Raw genomic sequence first — 18,872 nt, 5'->3', positions numbered from 1 at the left:
CTACTCATTCATTTGTCAAGGACTTATTAAATACACACTCTGTTCTAGGCACCAGAATCTGAATAAGTCACAGGACCAAGTGAGGAGGACAGCCTGCTGTCACGTATGTCACAAAAGAAAAGCACAGGGTGTGAGGGACTAGTACAGGTGCTCACCACCCCGGAGGCCCCACTTGACATTTTAGGTGTAGTCAAGGTAACACTGACTCTAAGTCTATGAGTCTAATCTTTGCCAACATTTGTTCCTACCCTGCTGGGGGTGGATTTTTCTATCCTAGTCATTATTGATCCTGTCCCTGCCTTGGCTTCAAGCAGTTGGTATTTTTTTGTTTTGTTTATTTGAGACAGGGTCTCACTATGTAGTTCAGGCTGGCCTTGAACTTATTATATAGCCCCGACTGGTCTCAAACTTGTGGCCATCCTCATGCCTCAGCTTCCTGAGGGCTTGGATCACTGATGTGTGCCACCTCACCTGGCTATTTGGTGAATTCTTGTTCCATTCCTTTTCCCTTCTAGCACAAAATATGGATTAGTGGCTGAAGGCTTATCAGAGCCAGGAATGATGGCACTCGAGAGCACACTGGTCAATGCAGTTTGCATAGGAAAAAACCCACAGTGTTAACAACATGGGACCAAAAATATTTACTGTTTGGCCTAACAATAAATGAAAATGGACATAACAAATTTTTGTAACTCATGTGAACTGCAAAGGGTCTGTAGTCTTCAGCAATTATTGCTATAGATGTTTCAGAAATCTATTCAGGACAAATGAAAACTTGCGCTTAGGTCTTGTGATAATTTAGTTCTCAGTCTTGACTAAAAAGCCTTGACTTTTCTATTTCTCTCCTTTTTCTCTCTTTTCCTCTCTCCCTTTTGCTTTCCCTCTCTCCTCCTTCCTTTCTCCTTTTTCTTTCTTTGGAAGTAGGATTAGAAAAAGGGAAATAGTCTTCTGTTTATGATGAATGTCTTGTTTGTTATCAAAGGTATGCCTCTAAGCACTCTTAAGCAGTGGGCTTAGAAGCATGAAGAATGCAAAAATATCTTGAAAGAATTTAACACTTCATTGGCCCTATAATTCTGACAAAATGATCTTGCTCAGAGAATATCAGAGACAGTTAATAATTCCTACTGGTTTTGCTTCCTTGATAAAGGGGTTCACTGTAAGGTTATTATTTGAATATTCTAGATATTATGTGAAGCATAAAATATTTTCACAGTAGAATAACTTAGAATTATAGAATGAGGTATAAACTCTGCCACAGGCAGAATTCTGAAAATGTATTTTCCATGATTTAGAATCTAGGTGTTTCTAGCTGTAAGGCTGACCTCTCTCTTCTAGATTCTTGCAGTTGTTAAAAGGAATTCAGAAACCAAAGGACAAACAGGTCTCCCGGTGCCCCTGGAGCACGTGCTTGGCTCTTTCTTGTTAGCTTATTTCGTGCAGCCAGACATGTTTTATTGACGCACCAGTCTTTCTAAAACCCCCGAAAGAAACTGCTTTCATTTGTGGCATTTTTGAAGCAACTCTTACTGTTTTTTTCTTTGTAATGTGTCATTGAACAAATTTAAATTTTAGCCACATAAAAAATAGAAATGGGCAGCTCTCAGTGCCCAATGCCCATCAGAGAGCTCAATACACCCTCATTTTAGATATAAGGTTAGTTATATAATTAAAAGAAAAGAAAAAAAGCCATATAGAAAAGGATAAGTTTACATTCACTTTTTTTTCTTCTTTTTAAATGTATATATTAGGTACAAGGTCTCATTAGGCAGATCGGACTCCTAGTGATCCTTATGGTTTCAGCCCCCCCAGCACCAAGATTACAGGCATGTGCCACCACGCCTGGACTTGATCACGGGCTCAGTGTGCCTGGAGATGGGGCCAGTGTGGCAAGCAGTACCGGGATCAAACCCCAGTCCCTGTGCTTGCCTAAGCAGGTGCTTAGGCTGCTGAGCTATCTTGCCGGCCCTACATTCACTTTTAAGGTATGCCTCCAAACAAAATACAGTGAAAGTTGCATCCTGATTATTTAAAAAATAGGGCTGGCAAGATAGCTTGATGGTCTAAGCGCCTGCCTGGCAAGCACGAGGATCAGAGTTTGATCCCGAAAAAAAAAAAAAAAAGAGTTTGATCCTTGTATTGCATGCTGTGCTGGCCCCGAAACCCTGGTATGCCCTGGGGCCCTGAAACATAGTGTCACATGCCTGTAATCCCATTGCTGGGGAGGCTGAGACAGAGGATCACTAAGAGTCTAAGACCCTGAACCAAATCAATAAATGATTAAAAAAATAAAAGAATATCAGTTCTGAGGCTGACAGCCAATCTCTCCTCTCATGGGAACAGCAGCCACCAAAGGAAAGAAAAGCCCTCCTGTCCCCAGTGGTTCTGTCACCTTATGTGAATCTGAGGGTTTACAAGAATTTTGAAGGACAGTGCTAATGATAATAAATCTGTTTTAATGGAAAAAAGAAATTGGACAAACCACTACGTTTATTCATAGTGAGTGTGTAGACTGCAGCATCTCTATCTGATGTTGTAGGAGGCTTGGAACAAAATAAATACTAAGTAGAATTCTGGAACAGGTAACCAAAATCTAGACTTATATTTCTTCTCTGAAATTAAGGGACTATCATTGGCTTTTTTTTTTTTTTGTAACCAGAAAATCAGATTACTATTTGAAAGGTACAATAAGTCTTAGGAAGGGTTATATATTAAAAAGTAAGAAATTACAACACACTCAACTATGGCAAAGAGGTTTAAAAATGAAGAACAGACCTCTTCAGTCTTTCCCAAATAACAAAATATGTATTAGTGAAAGTGATGCATGCCTGCATGATAGAGACAATCCTCATCTTGTGCAGTGATGTTTTTTTTCCTTTCTGATGTGGTTGTGATGGGGGCTGACATGGAAAGCTGACTCTGGATTTCAGCTCATCACCTAATTTTATTTCCCCACTGCAATGGTCAGGATTATAATGATTATTAATAGTGACTGCCTCAGGAGTGCCAGCTGTGAGCGGGGTGCTGATTGGTGGCTGTACATGGGCGATACGTGCGAGAATAGCGCCTGGCACTTGGAAGGGGATTTGAGATTCTTTCCCCATGATTTATCCACTGCTACTGGAGCTGTCCACCAAAGGTCCAGGAAAATTGAGTTCAGCATGAATTCAGCTTGGGTGCCACCTGGAATTTATGAGTTAATGTTGTGGAGTTCATCCACAAAGCTTGCTCTAGTCCCTTTCTCTCATAAAAGGTAACAGGCATAAAAGGGAAGAACTGAGAAGACCTCTGTAGGAAGCTAGCAAAGCAATATTCTTTAAAATAATGTTCAATGGCATCTTGAATAGGTGCCTGCTGTGTGCAGAGGAAGATGGCAGAGAAAAGATAAGGGGGGAAAAGTAACAAAACCCAAAAATCTATCATGAGGAAACAGGCTCTTTTAAAAAGACACCTAGAGAAAAGGAAAGCATGACAGCTTGGGGTCAGGGTCCCTAGGAAGGAAGCACAAATGAGCTGGAAATAGGAGATGAAAGACTTGGCTCCAAAGCTGGGAAATCAGAAAGAGGGAGCATTTCCTTTCCATTATCTAGGATAACAAAGTACACACAACAAGCATGTAATAGAGGAAATATCAGGCAGATACAGCATTAGTGTGTGTGTGTGTGTGTGTGTGTGTGTGTGTGTGTATGGTCACTGATTTCCAGTCATTGTATGCAAAATTTAATGTAAGTGTGCAGTTTTATAAAAAGGGAGTCCACCGCTTTCCAAGTCTTGCTTGTGTGTTTGCAGTGCTGGGGGCTGGGTCTGGGAACTCATGCACGCGAGACAAGGGCTCCCTCACTGAGTAAACCCCAGCCCCAGCATTCCGATGACTCATCTGTTAGACTATAAAATTTCATGGGAACAGGGACTGTGACTATCATCAAACTATTGGTCCTAGCACATAATTTGTACACAGTGGAAGACAATACATGGTATTGACAAAATCTGTTAGTAAGCTATGCCAATGTACCACAAAAACTAAGGGTTAATTTATTCCATTTTATTTTTAGTACTTTAAGAATTACTTTTGTAAAAGCATGTTGACAAACATTAAATGTTTTATCTGCATTTAAACATTAAAACAAATATATATATATATATATAAATACAAAAATCCAATGTTAATACTGATCTTCCATGCTTAACTGGGATTTAGATATTAATCTAAGGGTCCTTTTAGAGCAATAGTTCTGTATATAATTAATACATTAAGAAAGTCAGGATTTTACGACTGGGTTGATAAAAGCTTTTCATTCTTGAAAAACATGGACCTGCTAAGAGATTTAAGCTACAGTCGGCAGAATTTGGGGAGTTACATTAAATTTATATACATGAACTGCAAATGAGCCCCAGCATGCTGAGCGGAAAATGAGGGAAAACAAAACCTTGGCTCTGTGTGGTAATGCCTAGAGGACCCATCAGGATCCAGGCAAGTAAGTGAACCTGGAAGTACTGATGACATAGGTAGCAGCTTATTTTTTCTCTATTGCTTACTTAAGCTGAGACATAAAACAGAAATAATCAATTGGATTAAATAACTCAAATTTAATTCGCTAATGTGAAAATGAATGCGAAAAGCCCTGCATTATGGTTTGGACAAAAATGCCCCCCCCAAAGAGTGATTAGATCATGACAGGGTATGCCCAGCAGTGGATACATCCACCAACGTGTCCATAGCTCCATGTGCGGCCAGAACGTGAGCCTGGTCGAGGTGGTCCCCAACAGAGTGCCCCGGGGGGATATGGCTCCTCCACTGCTCCTCCATGCTCGTTGTTTCCTGGCCATCACGATGTGAGCAGCTGTTCTCCCCAGAACCCTATCGAGCCTTCCCGTCCTGGAGCCAGTCAAGGCTGCCTTGCACTGAATCTTTAAAACCATGAGCCAAAATCAACCTCTCCTCCTTCAAGATGTGAGTGTCAGGTATGCTGTTCCAGTGATAAGGAAAGTGACTCAGACATCCTGTGACAGATTCATTAAACTCATTACTTAACACATTTTGATCAGTTAAATGTATGCACCAAATCGTGGAAAAATCAAACCAGCACCTATGGCTTTTTGCTTTATTCTATGGAAAATCTGAAGAGAAATCCCCATACTGTTAAAGCTTATCTTTACAAACAAATATAATAATTTAAAAAGCAAGATTCTCAAAGAATCTTTAGCTCTATTTGCCTTTCTATCCCATCCAGACAAAGTCCTACTCTTTCACTGTCTCTAAGGCCAGGCTAGCGACATTGCGCGTGCATGTACACACACACACACACACACACACACACACACACACACACACACACAGAGGCAGGGACATAGGGACAGCCTATCATAGCCACACATTTGTGAGTTACCTCAAAATGCTGAGCGTCTCCACCATCTCTTTCACTTTCTTTGCTATAAACAACAGCAATAATAACAAAATATCATGAAATGCCCGTATTTTATGACAATGCCTTTCACACATTCGTAACTTCAGTTATTTTGTTTCTTTTTTTGGTACCAGGGATTGAACTCAGGACTTTATACCAGGCTGGCACTTTTGCCACTAAGCTATATCTGCAGCCCACTTCAGTTATTATTATTATTATTATTATTATTATTATTATTTGCAGAGCCAGGGATTGAACTCAGGCCTTTGTGCTTGCCAGGCAAGTGCTTATTCTACTGAGCTATATTATTATTATTATTATTATTTGCAGAGCCAGGGATTGAACTCAGGCCTTTGTGCTTGCCAGGCAAGTGCTTATTCTACTGAGCTATATCCCCAGTCCCCAGTTATTTAAAAAGTGGGCTGAACCACTAAGTAAACCCCTTATAACATTCAAAAACAAGAAAAAAAATGGGAGCACAACTATCGTAATTATTTGCCTCATAAACTTTTAGCCTAAGCATTTTTCTTGTCAACATATAGTTCTTAAGTTTCACTCTTTTGGTTCTTATAACTCATACTGTATTAAATGAAAACAATCTTGTCATACCCTTGAGAACAATGGGGGAGAAAATGTTGCAGTTACCTTTCCTCAGACATCAGTTCAACATCATCAGCTCCAGTCCTGTCATCTGGTCGTGAGGAACAGAAACTTTCCATATTCTGCAACAGAACAATTATGGTTGCTTAATGCCCTGGTAAGAAACATGCAGCAGCAGACTCCTCTCTAAAGTAAAAGAATCAGGTAACATGTAGATATAAATTATAGTTTATATATGCCCACATTTTAAAAAATGTTATGTATTTGGTATAGGGTCTCATTATGCATTGGACTTGTAGCAATCTTCCTATTCCTGCTTCCCCAGCACTGGGATTACAGGCATGGTGGCTGGCTCAGTGCGCCCAAGGTGTAGCTGGTGCAGCATGTGGTATTGGGGATCGAATCTGGGTTCTTATGCTTGCCTAGGCAGGCGCTTAGACCGCTGAACTATCTCCATGGCCCATACCCACATTTCTACCTTTGTTTTATTTATTTTTTTTAATTTGTGTGTGTGTGTGTGTGTGTGTGTGTGTGTGTGTGTGTGTGTGTGTCCAGCTCAGCCCACCAGGAGGCGGGGCTGGCTGGCATGTGGTGCTAGGGAATTGAACAGCGGTCCCTGTGCTTTGCTTAGCTTGTTCTAAGTAGGTGCTTTAGACCACTGAGCCATCTTACCAGCCCCTCTACCTTTGTTAAAACAAGTAAAATTGTGACAGCTTATCTTCTGCTTACATAAAGTAGCACATTGAGTTTTATCAACCCTTTAAAAAAGACAGTTGGTAGCATGACAGAAATGGTCACTGTTTCTGTAATGTCTTCATTTGGTATTACGCACGTTAGGGAGCTATTCATAGCAGACCTCAGATCATCAGAGACTTGGGGTGGCTGACAGCTAGAATGGAGGAATCTAAAGTTTGAACCTAATCAGAAATTGATGTAACATTTATTGCTTATTTATTACCTTCATTGAATATAGTCAGTATGATCTGGGATAATATATAACTATATTTTGAATCTACATTGTAAATATGTTCATTAAAAATGGAAGTAATTAAAAAACGCTTCCACAAAAAAAGCGCTTCCACAATATTTATTATTTATTTATTTATATTTTTTCTGTATTTAGGACAGGGTCTCACTACATAGATCAAACTCATAATGATTACATCTGTAATTTAATTTTTTTTTTCTGTATTTAGGGCAGGATCTACAGGGTGTTCAGGGTTTCACTATGTAGATCGGACTCGTAGTGATTCTCCTGTTTTCAGCCTCCCAAGCGCTGGGATTACAGGCCTGTGCCACCACAACCAGTCTCAATCACTGTCTCAGCGCGCCCCAGGGGCAGGGCGGGCATGGCACTCCAGGGATTGAATCCCAGCCACTGAGCTCTGCCTAAGCAGGCGCTGTAGTCCAATGAGCTATGAGGCCATCCCTCCTTCCACAATATTTAATGTTAATCTTTATATTAGTGAGAGAGCACAAAATATAAATAGAAGGCTTACTTGAATAGTGTATGTTTTAGGCCAACAAAGTGGGCTTAATGTGTGCCAGGGTTGACTGCCTCAGTGTACAGCCAATGTTTTCTAAAAATAATGCAGAGAACTAAGCACAGAGTAACTCATCCTCATGATAAAGAACACATATTCACCTATATATAATAACCTACCATTATGAAAACACTTTAAACAGTCACAAGAATCCCATGAAATTGGCATGTATGAAAATTTCCATAAAAGAAACACATATCACAGTGAGAAGCTAATTTCTGACTTGATTGGTGAGTGCATTTTTTTTTTTATTTATGTTGGTTTGGCCAAATTTGTCTGGAATTCTCAGTTTGACACCCTCGGATTCATCAAAGAATGGAAGAAAGGGATATAATACAACACCATAGTGACGACAAAGGTTTTGGAGTCAGAATGGCTTTCAATTCTGGCTCCATCAACTGCCAGTTGATGACAACACTACCTGCCATAGGATTAAACAAAATAATAATGTAAAGCACTGGAGTCATGCCTGGAATACGTAGTGTGTATTAGTTGTTACTACTATGTCTTAGGTATGAAACCTTTAAAGAAAGTATTTCATTATTTGTCCATAGGTAGGACAGTCCCAGGAATTTAAAAGATAGTATTTATGTCTGCTCATTAGAATGCTAAGCCAGATAGTGATTTAAAAGGTCAGTCTGAACTGCATAGCAAGACCCTGACTCAAAAAACTCACTTCCCTACTAAAAAGAAAACTTGTAGATGGATAATAGAGGGGATAATAATTTTAGAGAGGATCTGAGAAAAAAGTTGTGACAGTATTCAACTGTGTTTACACCCTTACAGTTGGAGTTAAAAAGGTCCCCTATAACTGGGTTCCATTAATCCAGAGTATAATGGCTCTTATTACCTGAATGTGACCTTCCTGATAAAGGAGAATATATCTGTGACAAAGGATCTTTGTTCCCATTGGTAATCTTTAATAGATTATCAAAATCTTTAGTGAAAGATCTACTGCAATAGTATTAGGTTTTCCTAAGGCTCTGGAACATGAATTCCTAGGGAAGGCATAATCTTTTCATATAATTTCCAAACGATGTTGGTGAAATGGATGATGTATTTAAAATTACGTGTGAATTAGTGTGATGGAAGAAATACACATTTTCAGATTGAAGCTAAGGAAAATTGAGAAAGGAAAGGACAGAAAATAAACCAAAATAGCATTCTACACTTAGAGATATTTCAGTTACAAGCTGATAGAAGATTGACTTTTCTTCTAAACACAAGGAAACAAAATATATTGATACAGATTTTGAGAGTTATAAAACATTTATGTTATATGGTAGATTTGCAAAAGGACTTTTAAAATGTAAGAATTTTTAGGGAAACTCAAGGGTTAGAATGAATAAATACTGACTTTGTGAACTCCCCACCAGAACTCCACAAGGCTCTGAGTTTTTACAGATGTAATTCACAATGGATTTCAATGTCATGCAATATTTTTCCTTAAACATTTTCAGCATTTCTTCTATCATATCTCTGGACATGTGAAACTTCTGCACAGCTCTGGTCTGGAGTCCTGAACCCTGCGCAAGCAAGGCACAAGGTGTTCCTCCGCTGGTGCTGCTGGGTTGTGCAGGGGTCACCCGAGCGGGGTTAAACCTGGCCAAGCCCTCCTGAGTTTTCAGAATGAAACTGACCAACGTGGTGAAAAAATCACTTATTTTCACAGAGCAGAAAATGCTTTATAAATTCTAATTTCCATCCTTTGTCTAGGGTTTGGGGGGAGATAAGATAAAATGATTAATCTCTGACTTCGCTGAGATGGGGGAAGGGGAAAATATAACACACAGGCTAAAACAGCATAGAAACATAGGCTTCCCTGGATAAGAAGTACGCTGCTGGACTTTCATCTCTGCTGCAGCTGCTAATGGATTTACCCTCTGAGAAAATATGTACACAGTGCGTTTGTAAGGTTTGGAATGGTTTTATTTCCCCAAACCTTTTCTAGGTGTGGTAGGAGAGTAGCCTACAAGTGCTGTCATTTTTAAAAGGTAACATACTATAACTCTTATAAAAATGACTTATTGGACTAAGTTTTAATTAAAATATCTTAAAGGTAATAGGTAATTTTTAAAAAAATAGCAAAGAAGAACGAGGCATGGTTACTCACACTTGTAATCCTAGCTATTTGAAAGGCTAAAGCAGGAGGACGGCAACCTTTAGGGTGCCCAGGCAATTACCCCTGCCTCACAAGAATAAAATAAAAAGGGGTGTAGCTCAGTGGTATAGATCTTGCTTAATATGTGTGAGGCTCTGGGCTCAAGTCTCAGTACTAAAAAAAAGAATGCAAAGAACAGATTATGACTTTAAGTATAATGCAGTGAAATTATTTCTTGTATTATAATTTTAACCAGATAAGGCTTAGCTTACAATCTACAAAATTCTGGCTCACATAAGTCCTCCTAGTGACTTTTAAAACACAGATATGCTCTGAGACAGTTTGACAATTTTGGACTGTGAGAAGAAACTGAATTTTAAAAACCACCTTCCTCAATTATACAGATAACCTTCAAATTTAAAGAGCAAATGCTTTGATAAAGCTAGCTTTAGGCTGTAGATTTGTCATTCTCTTTGCCCCTCTCTGTGTTGGCATTGAAAGCTAGACTCAAAACCTGTTTGACCACTGACTGAAGGACTTGAAAATAGCTGGAACAAAAACAAATTTGTCTTCTAAAACTGTAAAATGCTGACAAAGCATTCATAGCGAACATAGGGAAAAAAAAAACCCTCTCTCATTAGACAAACAGGTCAAACTGAAGGCCAGAGCAATGCTGCTAGTCAAAACAGGTTCATTATTCTAACCTTGAGCTCTGAAAAGGAGAACATTTAATGTAGTCTTATTAACAAAGGATCAGTGGCAAGTTTGAAGTCTTGCCCCCTTTCTACATTTCGTGTCTTATTACTTAAAAGTGTGTAAGCTAATCTATGTTTAAAAGAACTGCTGTTATTATGAGGGAGGACCATAACTAGTGGTCCAGCCAAACTGTCTCAGCTCTTCCAAGTAAAGCAGGGGATAAAGACCTCCTCTGCGAGATCAGGGCACAAGCAGCTGGCAACTGGGGCTGAGGAAACTGCTGGGGTTGGGCGAACATTAACTCATACATCCATCTCATACTGACTGGGACCTGTGGCCTCTTGGTTTCTGCTGGTCATTGTAGCCTTGAGGAACAGGGGCAAAGTGCTCAGTGTGGAGACCTCAACGAGGGTTGTGGAGGGGTATCACATCTCCCTCTTCAGCTGTGGTGTGGGCTGGTGAGGTCACTGGGAAGCTCCTGCCTGCAGTTTCTCTCCTCCTCATTTTCTCTTGAGAACAGCTTTTGCTCCTGTCCATCTACCAGCTTTGGTCCTGCCATGATCATGGTGAGCTCTACTGTCTTTTACTCAACCTTCCATTCGACCACCTTTCTCTGTGAGACACTTGGTTATGTGGTTTCAAAAAACACTCAAGAACTTCATGTTTCTTTGGTTTTTCTGTCCTTTCATTCTTATGTCTCTTCTGCAGGCTTCTCAGCACCCCATCCTCTCAGTGGTGACATGCTGTAGAGTCTGCCACCTGGCCATTCTTCTACCCTACATGTGCACCCTTGGCTGTCTCCTCCAACTACTGCCTTCAGTGGCATCTAAATGCCAGTCATGTTGATATCCTCTCTGCACGCCAGGCTGATACCTCCTCTTAGGTGGCTAACAGCCAGTTCTTTCTTTACACGTCCAAATCTGAACCCAGGATACCATTCTCCAAAGCCTCTGTCTTTCTCGTCTCATTAAACTAGCAACCCTAATCTCCAAGGCCATACACACTGCCTCTAGTTCCAACTTAGTTGAAAACATCATTTCAAACCTAGAAATTACAAGTGCACCCAAACTGGTCTCCTTGCTTGCCCACTTTCTGTCATCAGTTGGCACAGCAGTCACGCAGAATTTAAGGAAGTCAGACTGCCTTTCTATCTAGAACTCTCTGCTGGCTTCTCCTCTCCCCCAGAATAAAGGTAGAGCCCTGCCCATGAACCGTGAGGCCCTGCTTCATCTGTTCTCCTTCCTACCAGCCCTTCCCCATCTCTTTTCTTCCCAGTCTGTCTCCAGGAATCCTCACACTTTCCACACAGGTCAATGGCATCTGGAGCTTGGGGGTTTGGGGTTCTGTCTGTATGGCTTGCTTCCTGCTTCCTCTTGGTCTTCACAATCAAAACACCAAATGCTGGGGCACGTTTGATCAGCCTATTCAAATTGCATTCTCTGCCCCTCAAAATTCCTGTCACTATTCTGTGCTTTATTTTCCTTCTAATAAATCAATCCTATCTTATACACATTATGCTTCACTTGTTTATTTTAATCACTTTTTTTCCCCAATAGAATGTAAGTTCCATGAAGGCAGGAATTGGGCCTGGGGAGATAGCTCAGTGGAATAAGCGCTTGCCTGGCAAGCGCAGGGTCCTGAGTTCAGTCCCTGGTATCCCCCCCCCCCAAAAAAAAGGAGGAATTTGTGCCTCTTGCTCTCACTACCATATCCCTGAGATTTCAAATATTTTTTCGCATATATAAGGTATAAAACTAAAAATATACCCTTTTATTTTTCTTTCTTTTTTCTTCATTTCTTTCTTTGTTTTTTCTTTTCTTTCCTTTAGCTGTAAAAACAAATGTTTCACCCAAGTGTAAAGGCCTTGAACTGGGGTTAGAAAAGGTTTTGGAGGAGGGTTAGGGAAAGTAAAATTAAACAGCTAAAAATGAGCAGGAAGTTAAGATGCAGAACAACCTTAGCATCTAAATACCAGTCATTGTTATGAACCCTGGCTCTTGCTTTGGGGTTAATTTGAAGATTAGATGTTAAAATTCATAGAATAGGAGAGTTAGAAAACATCTTTGAGAATACACAGACAAGGAAGTTCTTCCTGAAAGTTATGCTGGCAGGGTTTCAGTTATTCATTGCAACAAAGCCAGGGTCTGTGGGGCTCTCCTGTGGGAACGCACAACTCGGATGCCAGGCGGGCAACACCTTCACACTCACAAGACCAGGATGGAAGAGGGGCTCCCAGCCCAGTGCGCCTCAACAAAGGAAACCATGTCCATGGTTTCACCAGTCAAACATATTCCATGGACTAAATATGTTTTTCACTTCTTTAACTCTAACCTAGCTACTTGACGATACTATTTCTGGTAGGGAAAAAATTATTGATTGGTTAATAGAAAAGGGAACTAAAAATGTTCATCTTTTCAAGCGGTAAACTTGAGATTTAACCACCATAAATCTCTTTGACAAGTAAGCAAGTCATGAGCCAAATAAAGAGTAATGAAGTCAGTATCATGTGTTTTATTTAAAAATTTGCTGCTCAGGGGCAAGGGATGTGGCCCAGTGGTTATATCCATATCAATACTCAGCACTTGCCAAGGCCCTGGGCCTGGTGTTTGATCTCCCAAAGCAAAACAAAACAAAACACACTAAACTTTTCCAAAAAAAGTTAAATCATTAATTCATCACTGACTGTTAAAATGTAGTTAATGTGTAATGATTCCTTCCAAAGGTTAGATTCTTTGTTTTGAGAATTGTACCAGACACAAATTTAAGGGGGATAATTATTTCTGACCATCCTAGTTGAATATTTTGTTTCTAGAAACAAATAACAAACACTTGGGAGGTAGGGGAGCTCATTCAATTACGTTGTCTCCTGGATTTGCGTTTGTGTATACTGTACATAGGGGACACTTGAGAACTGTTTCTGAGCATGTGCAGAAAATGATGGTGAGAAAAAGGTGGTCCGCAGGTGCTGCTGAACATACACACCATGCAGCGTGGGGCTGAAGATTGGTCAGAGCCAAGTGGAGGCCGGAGAAGTGATCATCAAACAGTAAAAACGGATGCAGCCGCTTTTTACAAGGGTAATCAGCTCGTGTTGTATTATAAAGTCTATCCTGAGTTGTTAATTAAAAAATTCAAAAGATTAAGAATGTAAGGTTCTCACTTTTCAGAGACTATGAAGAATGAGTACAAAACGAAGACATCAAGCAGTTTATGCTGAATAAATATTGGCTGAAACACCTATAAAATTATCCAATGAAACTAAGTTTTAAGTGTGAGGTAACAATAAGTGATTGGTTTTTTTGTTTTTGATTGATTAATTTGCAGAAAAAAAACACCTCCGGGAGTACAAACTTGAAACTGATCTTCTGAACATGAAGAAATTTCTGAAGATGAAGATACCTGATCATCTCCCTGTGTGTTTTTCTTTCACCCTACTATAAATTCATTCATTCATTCATTCATTCATTCATTCATTCATTCATTCATTCAGTTTTTTACACATTCATACAGGGAATAAATGGAATGTTGGAAAATAAGGAAAAATGCCAAACAATTTTATTCAAAAAATGAAACAAAAAAAATCTTAAAAACAAAGAGAAAAATCAGACCAATTTAAATACCACGGAAATCAAAGTGTGTGCTATCTTTTGTTCCTTTACCAGAACATCACATTCTTTTGCATCATTATTATTATTATTATGATTATTCTTTTCAATGCCAGAGATCAAACCCAAGGACTTTATGCTGAGCTACATCCCCCTTTAAGTTTTATATTTATTAAAAAGCAACACTGTAGGGTCTGTCTGCGCACATCTGTAATCAAGGCTTCCCAGGAGTCTAAGGCATGGTGACCCAAGTTTAAGCCCTGTTTGGACACTTTAGGAAGACCCCGTCTCAAAATAAAAAGGCTCAGGGATGTGCTTGCTGGGTCAGTCATCAATACCACTAAACAACAACAATCATAAAAATTAAAAAAGAAAGAAAAGAAAGGTTAAAAGAAAGAAAGTGAAAAAGGAAAAAAAGACAAATGTAAATATTTATGTAGTTCTAAGGTGCCTCAGAACTCACATTCTAAAATTCTGTGAAACTCAAGACTGAAATTACTTTATTTCTCTTATAAAGTATGGAAGGAGAATGTTATTATTTTCTTAACTGGCTACAAGAAAAAATTCAGATAAAAATATTCACTTACCATAAGACCATCTTGATTTTCATTGAGCTCAACAAGTTTAGAACTAGATTTTTGACGTTTAGGTTTGTTCATTTCTCCAATATAATCAGAAGTATTTTCATGTACTTTTTCTACTTCCTGAGTATTCAAAATACATTCATCAAGGTTGTTGAAACCAGAAGGAATATTTTCTTTGTTGGTAAGTCCCCTGGAATTAAAGAAAAAAAAAAACCCTTAGTTTTATTTTAAAGGGTAAAAAGAACATTTTATGATGCTGCCACTGTGTCATATCATACATACAGCAAGTCTGAGGAATGCCTACAAATGGACAAATGATCAAAATCCAGGACCAGTGCTGTTCCTGCAGGGTGCCTGACAGCAAATAAATCACGTTCAAAGGGATGTTATTCCTGGAGGCAGACTGGCAAGGGCTGTACTTCCACCAGGGAAAAGCTTTTGTACTTTACCAAAAAAGTAATTTGCATTCACACAGGGAGAATGGTACAAATTCACAATGAAATATTCCACTATTCACAAGTGATATTCATTTCAGTATACAATAAACTTTTTTTTTTTTTTTTTGTATTTTAGGGAAGGGCCTACAGGGCTTCCCTATTGAGACCCTGTTCAGGGTCTCACTGTTAGATCAGACTCATAGTGATCCACCTGTTTACAGCCTCCCATGAGCTGGGATTATAGGTGTGTGCCACCATGCCCAGTCTAGTAAACTTTATTGTGTTTTTTATGTTTTTTTTTTGTACCAGGAATGGATCTCAGAATGCTGAGCTATATCCCTGGCCCTTTAGTATTATAAGTTAATATAACATACAGAAAAGAATCTGAGGGGCTGGTGAGATGGCTCAGTGGTCTAAAGCACCTACTTAGAACAAGCTTAGCAAAGCACAAGGACCATGGTTCAATCCCCCAGCACCACATGCCAGCCAGCCCCGCCCCCTGGTGGGCTGAGCTGGCCACACACACACACACACACACACACACAAATAAATAAAAATTTTTTAAAAAAGAAAAGAATCTGAAAAAAGATATATGCCTCTTTTAGAATGAGAACACTGATTTTCCCAAGTGAAGATTCTTTCACAGAGTAAAACACATTAATATTTAAATGTCACTAAATTAGATAATCTTGGTAGAAATCATACATTAATAAAAGTATGTAATAACAAGCAGTTCAGCTGAAATTTGGATTTGTTACTCTCCAAGATTTTAATGTGCAAGTTCATTAGAAATAGAGATGTCAAAAAAAAAAAAAGAAATAGAGTTGTCATAAATATAGAATTTAATTCACTTAATATTTTCAAACATTAAAAAAAGTATTTTAAACATTCCTGTAGGAGTTTTCACAAAATTAAACTACTTAGCACACTTTTTAAAAAATAAACTACTCATCAGTACAGCATCATGACCTGGTAAGGCAGAAATGGATGCGATTTTACTCTCATATTATGACTGAGGTAAGATACTGCTCTCTATGCTGAAACTATATCTTGAAATAAATGAGTATAGAAATGCAAAAATAGATACCATATTTTACTGTGAGCGCAACCATGTCCCCAAGTGAAAGATAACATTAAATATTTATTTTGTAATCTAAATTCATAGCCTTAGGCTATAATGTCAGCAAAACTAAAAATTAAGTACTATCATAATATTTTCAAAATTATATTATCTTTAGTAATTTTTAGCACTATATATTTAATTTGCTCACATTTTCTATAACTTTTAATGTGGAAAATATTTGATAAAATATACTAAATAATTATGCTCATTAATAAGAAACTTTCCATAAGCTAACTGAAAACAGGGGAAAACCTACCAGGCCTAACATGCATGCGTGCCTCACACACATACTGCTCCCCTCCTCACACCAGACCAGGTTTCTCTGTAGATAGCTTTGGTGTTAAACTCAAGATTCCTTCACTATTTAAATTCTATCTTCTTATCACTCTTTATATTTTTGTTAGCTACTGATGGATGTGTCCAATTATAACTTTTTAATGGAGGTTCTCTTTTGCATGAAAGCCATGATGGACGAGTTGCGTCTCTTCAAAATGCTTCTGTTGAAGGCCTCACACTCAGTGTGACTGTACTGGGGACCAGGAGGTCAGGTGAGGTCATCAGGGTGGGCCCCTCATCCAATAGGAGTTTAGTGCTTCTAAGAAGACAGAGAGAGCCAGCAAGTGTGTGCCCAAGAAAGGCCAGGCGAGGCCACACCGAACAGACTCAGGTGAGTGCCCTGTGGCAGCCAGTCCTAGGCGACTTGGTCTTGGGCCACCAGCTGCTGGGGCTGGGAGAAAACAAATTCCTGTTGTTTAAGCCACCACTCTGTGTATTTTGTCATGGTGGCCCAGGTAGACAGAAAACAAAAGCTAAAAATTAGGTTTGAAAATCAATTTAAAGAGTTTGGTTTGAATTAGTAAATGAACGACTGAAGCACATTTTGTCAAAATAAATATGAAAATCTGACAGTATAGCAGTGCTTATGTGAGGGAATCCTATTCTCCTCACAAGTCTTCATGTTTATGTTCAGTGTGAGTTGGCGGTGGGGCCTGTGTCGCTGCTTGAGCAGCCTTCCTTCCCACTTCAAGTGTATCTAATATAGGATAGACTTGACCTGAACACAGATCTGTGGGCCTCTCATCTTAATTACCAGGATCTTATTCCTTTGGCTTTTTTTATGTATTTGGTACAGTGTCTACAAGGTCTCACTACGTAGATTGGACTTGTAGTGATTCTCTTGTTTTCAGCCGCCCAAGCGCTGGGATTACAGGCACACAGAACCATACCCAGTATCAGTGGAAGTCTCAGCCCTCCCTGGGGCTGGGCCAGCAAGGCAGGCAGGGATCAAACCCCTGGCCCTGTGTCTGCCTAAGCAGGATCTTTAATCCACTGAGCTAACTGGCTGGCCTCCTTATTCCTGGCTTTTTGTTTAAATTTCCTCCTCAGTCCTACATATTTAATATTCTGAAAAGATGTAACTATTCTTACTCTAATATAGCATGCTTTCCTTTTTAATTTGCAGTACAATTTTAATATGAGATTGATGTGACAAATAAACATTTGGGGGCTGGAGAGATAGCTCAGCAGGCTAAATACCTGCTTAGGCAAGCACTGGGACCAGGGTTCAGTCCTTGGCACCACCTGCCTTGCCAGTCCTGCCCCCAGGCACACTGAGCCAGCCAGAGTTCTAGCTTGGTGGCACACGCCTCTAATCACAGCACTGGGAGGGCTGAAAACAGGATGATCACTACGAATCCCAGCTGTGCAGTGAGACCCTATACCAAATATATACAAATAAAAACAAACAAACAAACAAATAAATATTTGGATCAAATTTCCATTTAATTGTTTTGTAAAATTAAATCATCCTCACTCACCTAATATTTTACATTCTAAAAAATGTTGTGAATTTTTTCAATAGCAGGGAAGTAGACAGCTTATTACAACAAATTTGTACCTATTAGATTCCACAATATTTCCATTTGGAAAATTTCCACTGGAAGCTATCATTTCCATTGGTGGATGACACATTTCTTAGTGTCTTATTAGTACATGTTTGCAGTACACAATGATTACATTTATCAAGGGGGCTGGTCAAGTTCCTAACAGATCTTACCTTTTCTTTAGTTTTTATTCCCTATCCTTTCTTTCCCTCCCTGCTCTCTTCAACTTTTGGTCCCCTTCCCATTTGAAAAAGCACCATTTTCATCATTTTTCCCCTTAAGTACTTTTTTTAATCCCTCTCCCATGTCATTCCCTCATTCGCATGCATGCATGTAGTCTTACATAAGAGAAACAAAGTACTATTTAAACTTGTGTGTCTCATGTATTTCATTATGGACTTGAGTTGCATCCAATTATCTATGGATGCCTCAAGTTTATCTTTATGGTAAAGTAATACTACATTGTGTATAAATACATTTCCTTTTTCCATTGGTAGATGGCATTTAAAAAAAATCACTGAATTAAACTGAAATTTCATTTTATTTAGGATAGCGTCTCACTACACAGCTTGGACTTGTGATCCTCCTGTTTCAGCCTCCCCAGGTCTGGGATTACAGGTGTGCATCACCAAGCCAGGACTCCATGGCGGGCACAGTTCCCCCCAGGGGTGGGGCCAGTGAGGTATGTGGTGCCTGGGATCAAACACTGGTCCTTGTGCTTGCCTAAGCAGGCGCTTAGTCCCCTGAGCTATCTTGCATGTCATTTGAAACTTTTTGTATGATAAATTCTTTAAACTTTTATATTTTTATTGTAGCAAATAATAAGTTTTATTATAGTTCAATCTCTGGTTCTACCAAAAAAAAGTATTATTATATTCTTTTTTTTTTTTTTTT

General features: G+C 39.2%; 1 protein-coding gene across 5 annotated transcripts in view; it reads right to left on the bottom strand.

The window, feature by feature from the left end:
- The window catches only part of Fam13a (family with sequence similarity 13 member A), a 315,685-nt gene that overhangs the window by 33,896 nt on the left and 262,917 nt on the right, over nucleotides 1-18,872 (bottom strand). For all 5 annotated transcript variants that reach the window (XM_023706820.1, XM_023706819.1, XM_023706822.1 and 2 more), the window contains 3 exons: nucleotides 14,539-14,725; nucleotides 6,051-6,127; nucleotides 5,388-5,430 (listed from right to left, as the gene is read on the bottom strand). In XM_023706820.1, coding sequence (XP_023562588.1) covers nucleotides 5,388-5,430; nucleotides 6,051-6,127; nucleotides 14,539-14,725 — 307 coding nt within the window. The remainder of the gene's footprint in view (nucleotides 1-5,387; nucleotides 5,431-6,050; nucleotides 6,128-14,538; nucleotides 14,726-18,872) is intronic.

The sequence above is a fragment of the Octodon degus genome, unplaced genomic scaffold, assembly GCF_000260255.1.
Source record: "Octodon degus isolate 3935 unplaced genomic scaffold, OctDeg1.0 scaffold00272, whole genome shotgun sequence".
Lineage (NCBI taxonomy): Eukaryota > Metazoa > Chordata > Mammalia > Rodentia > Octodontidae > Octodon > Octodon degus.
The sequence above is the reverse complement of the archived record's forward strand: the minus strand, read 5'-3'. Positions and strand labels throughout refer to the sequence as shown.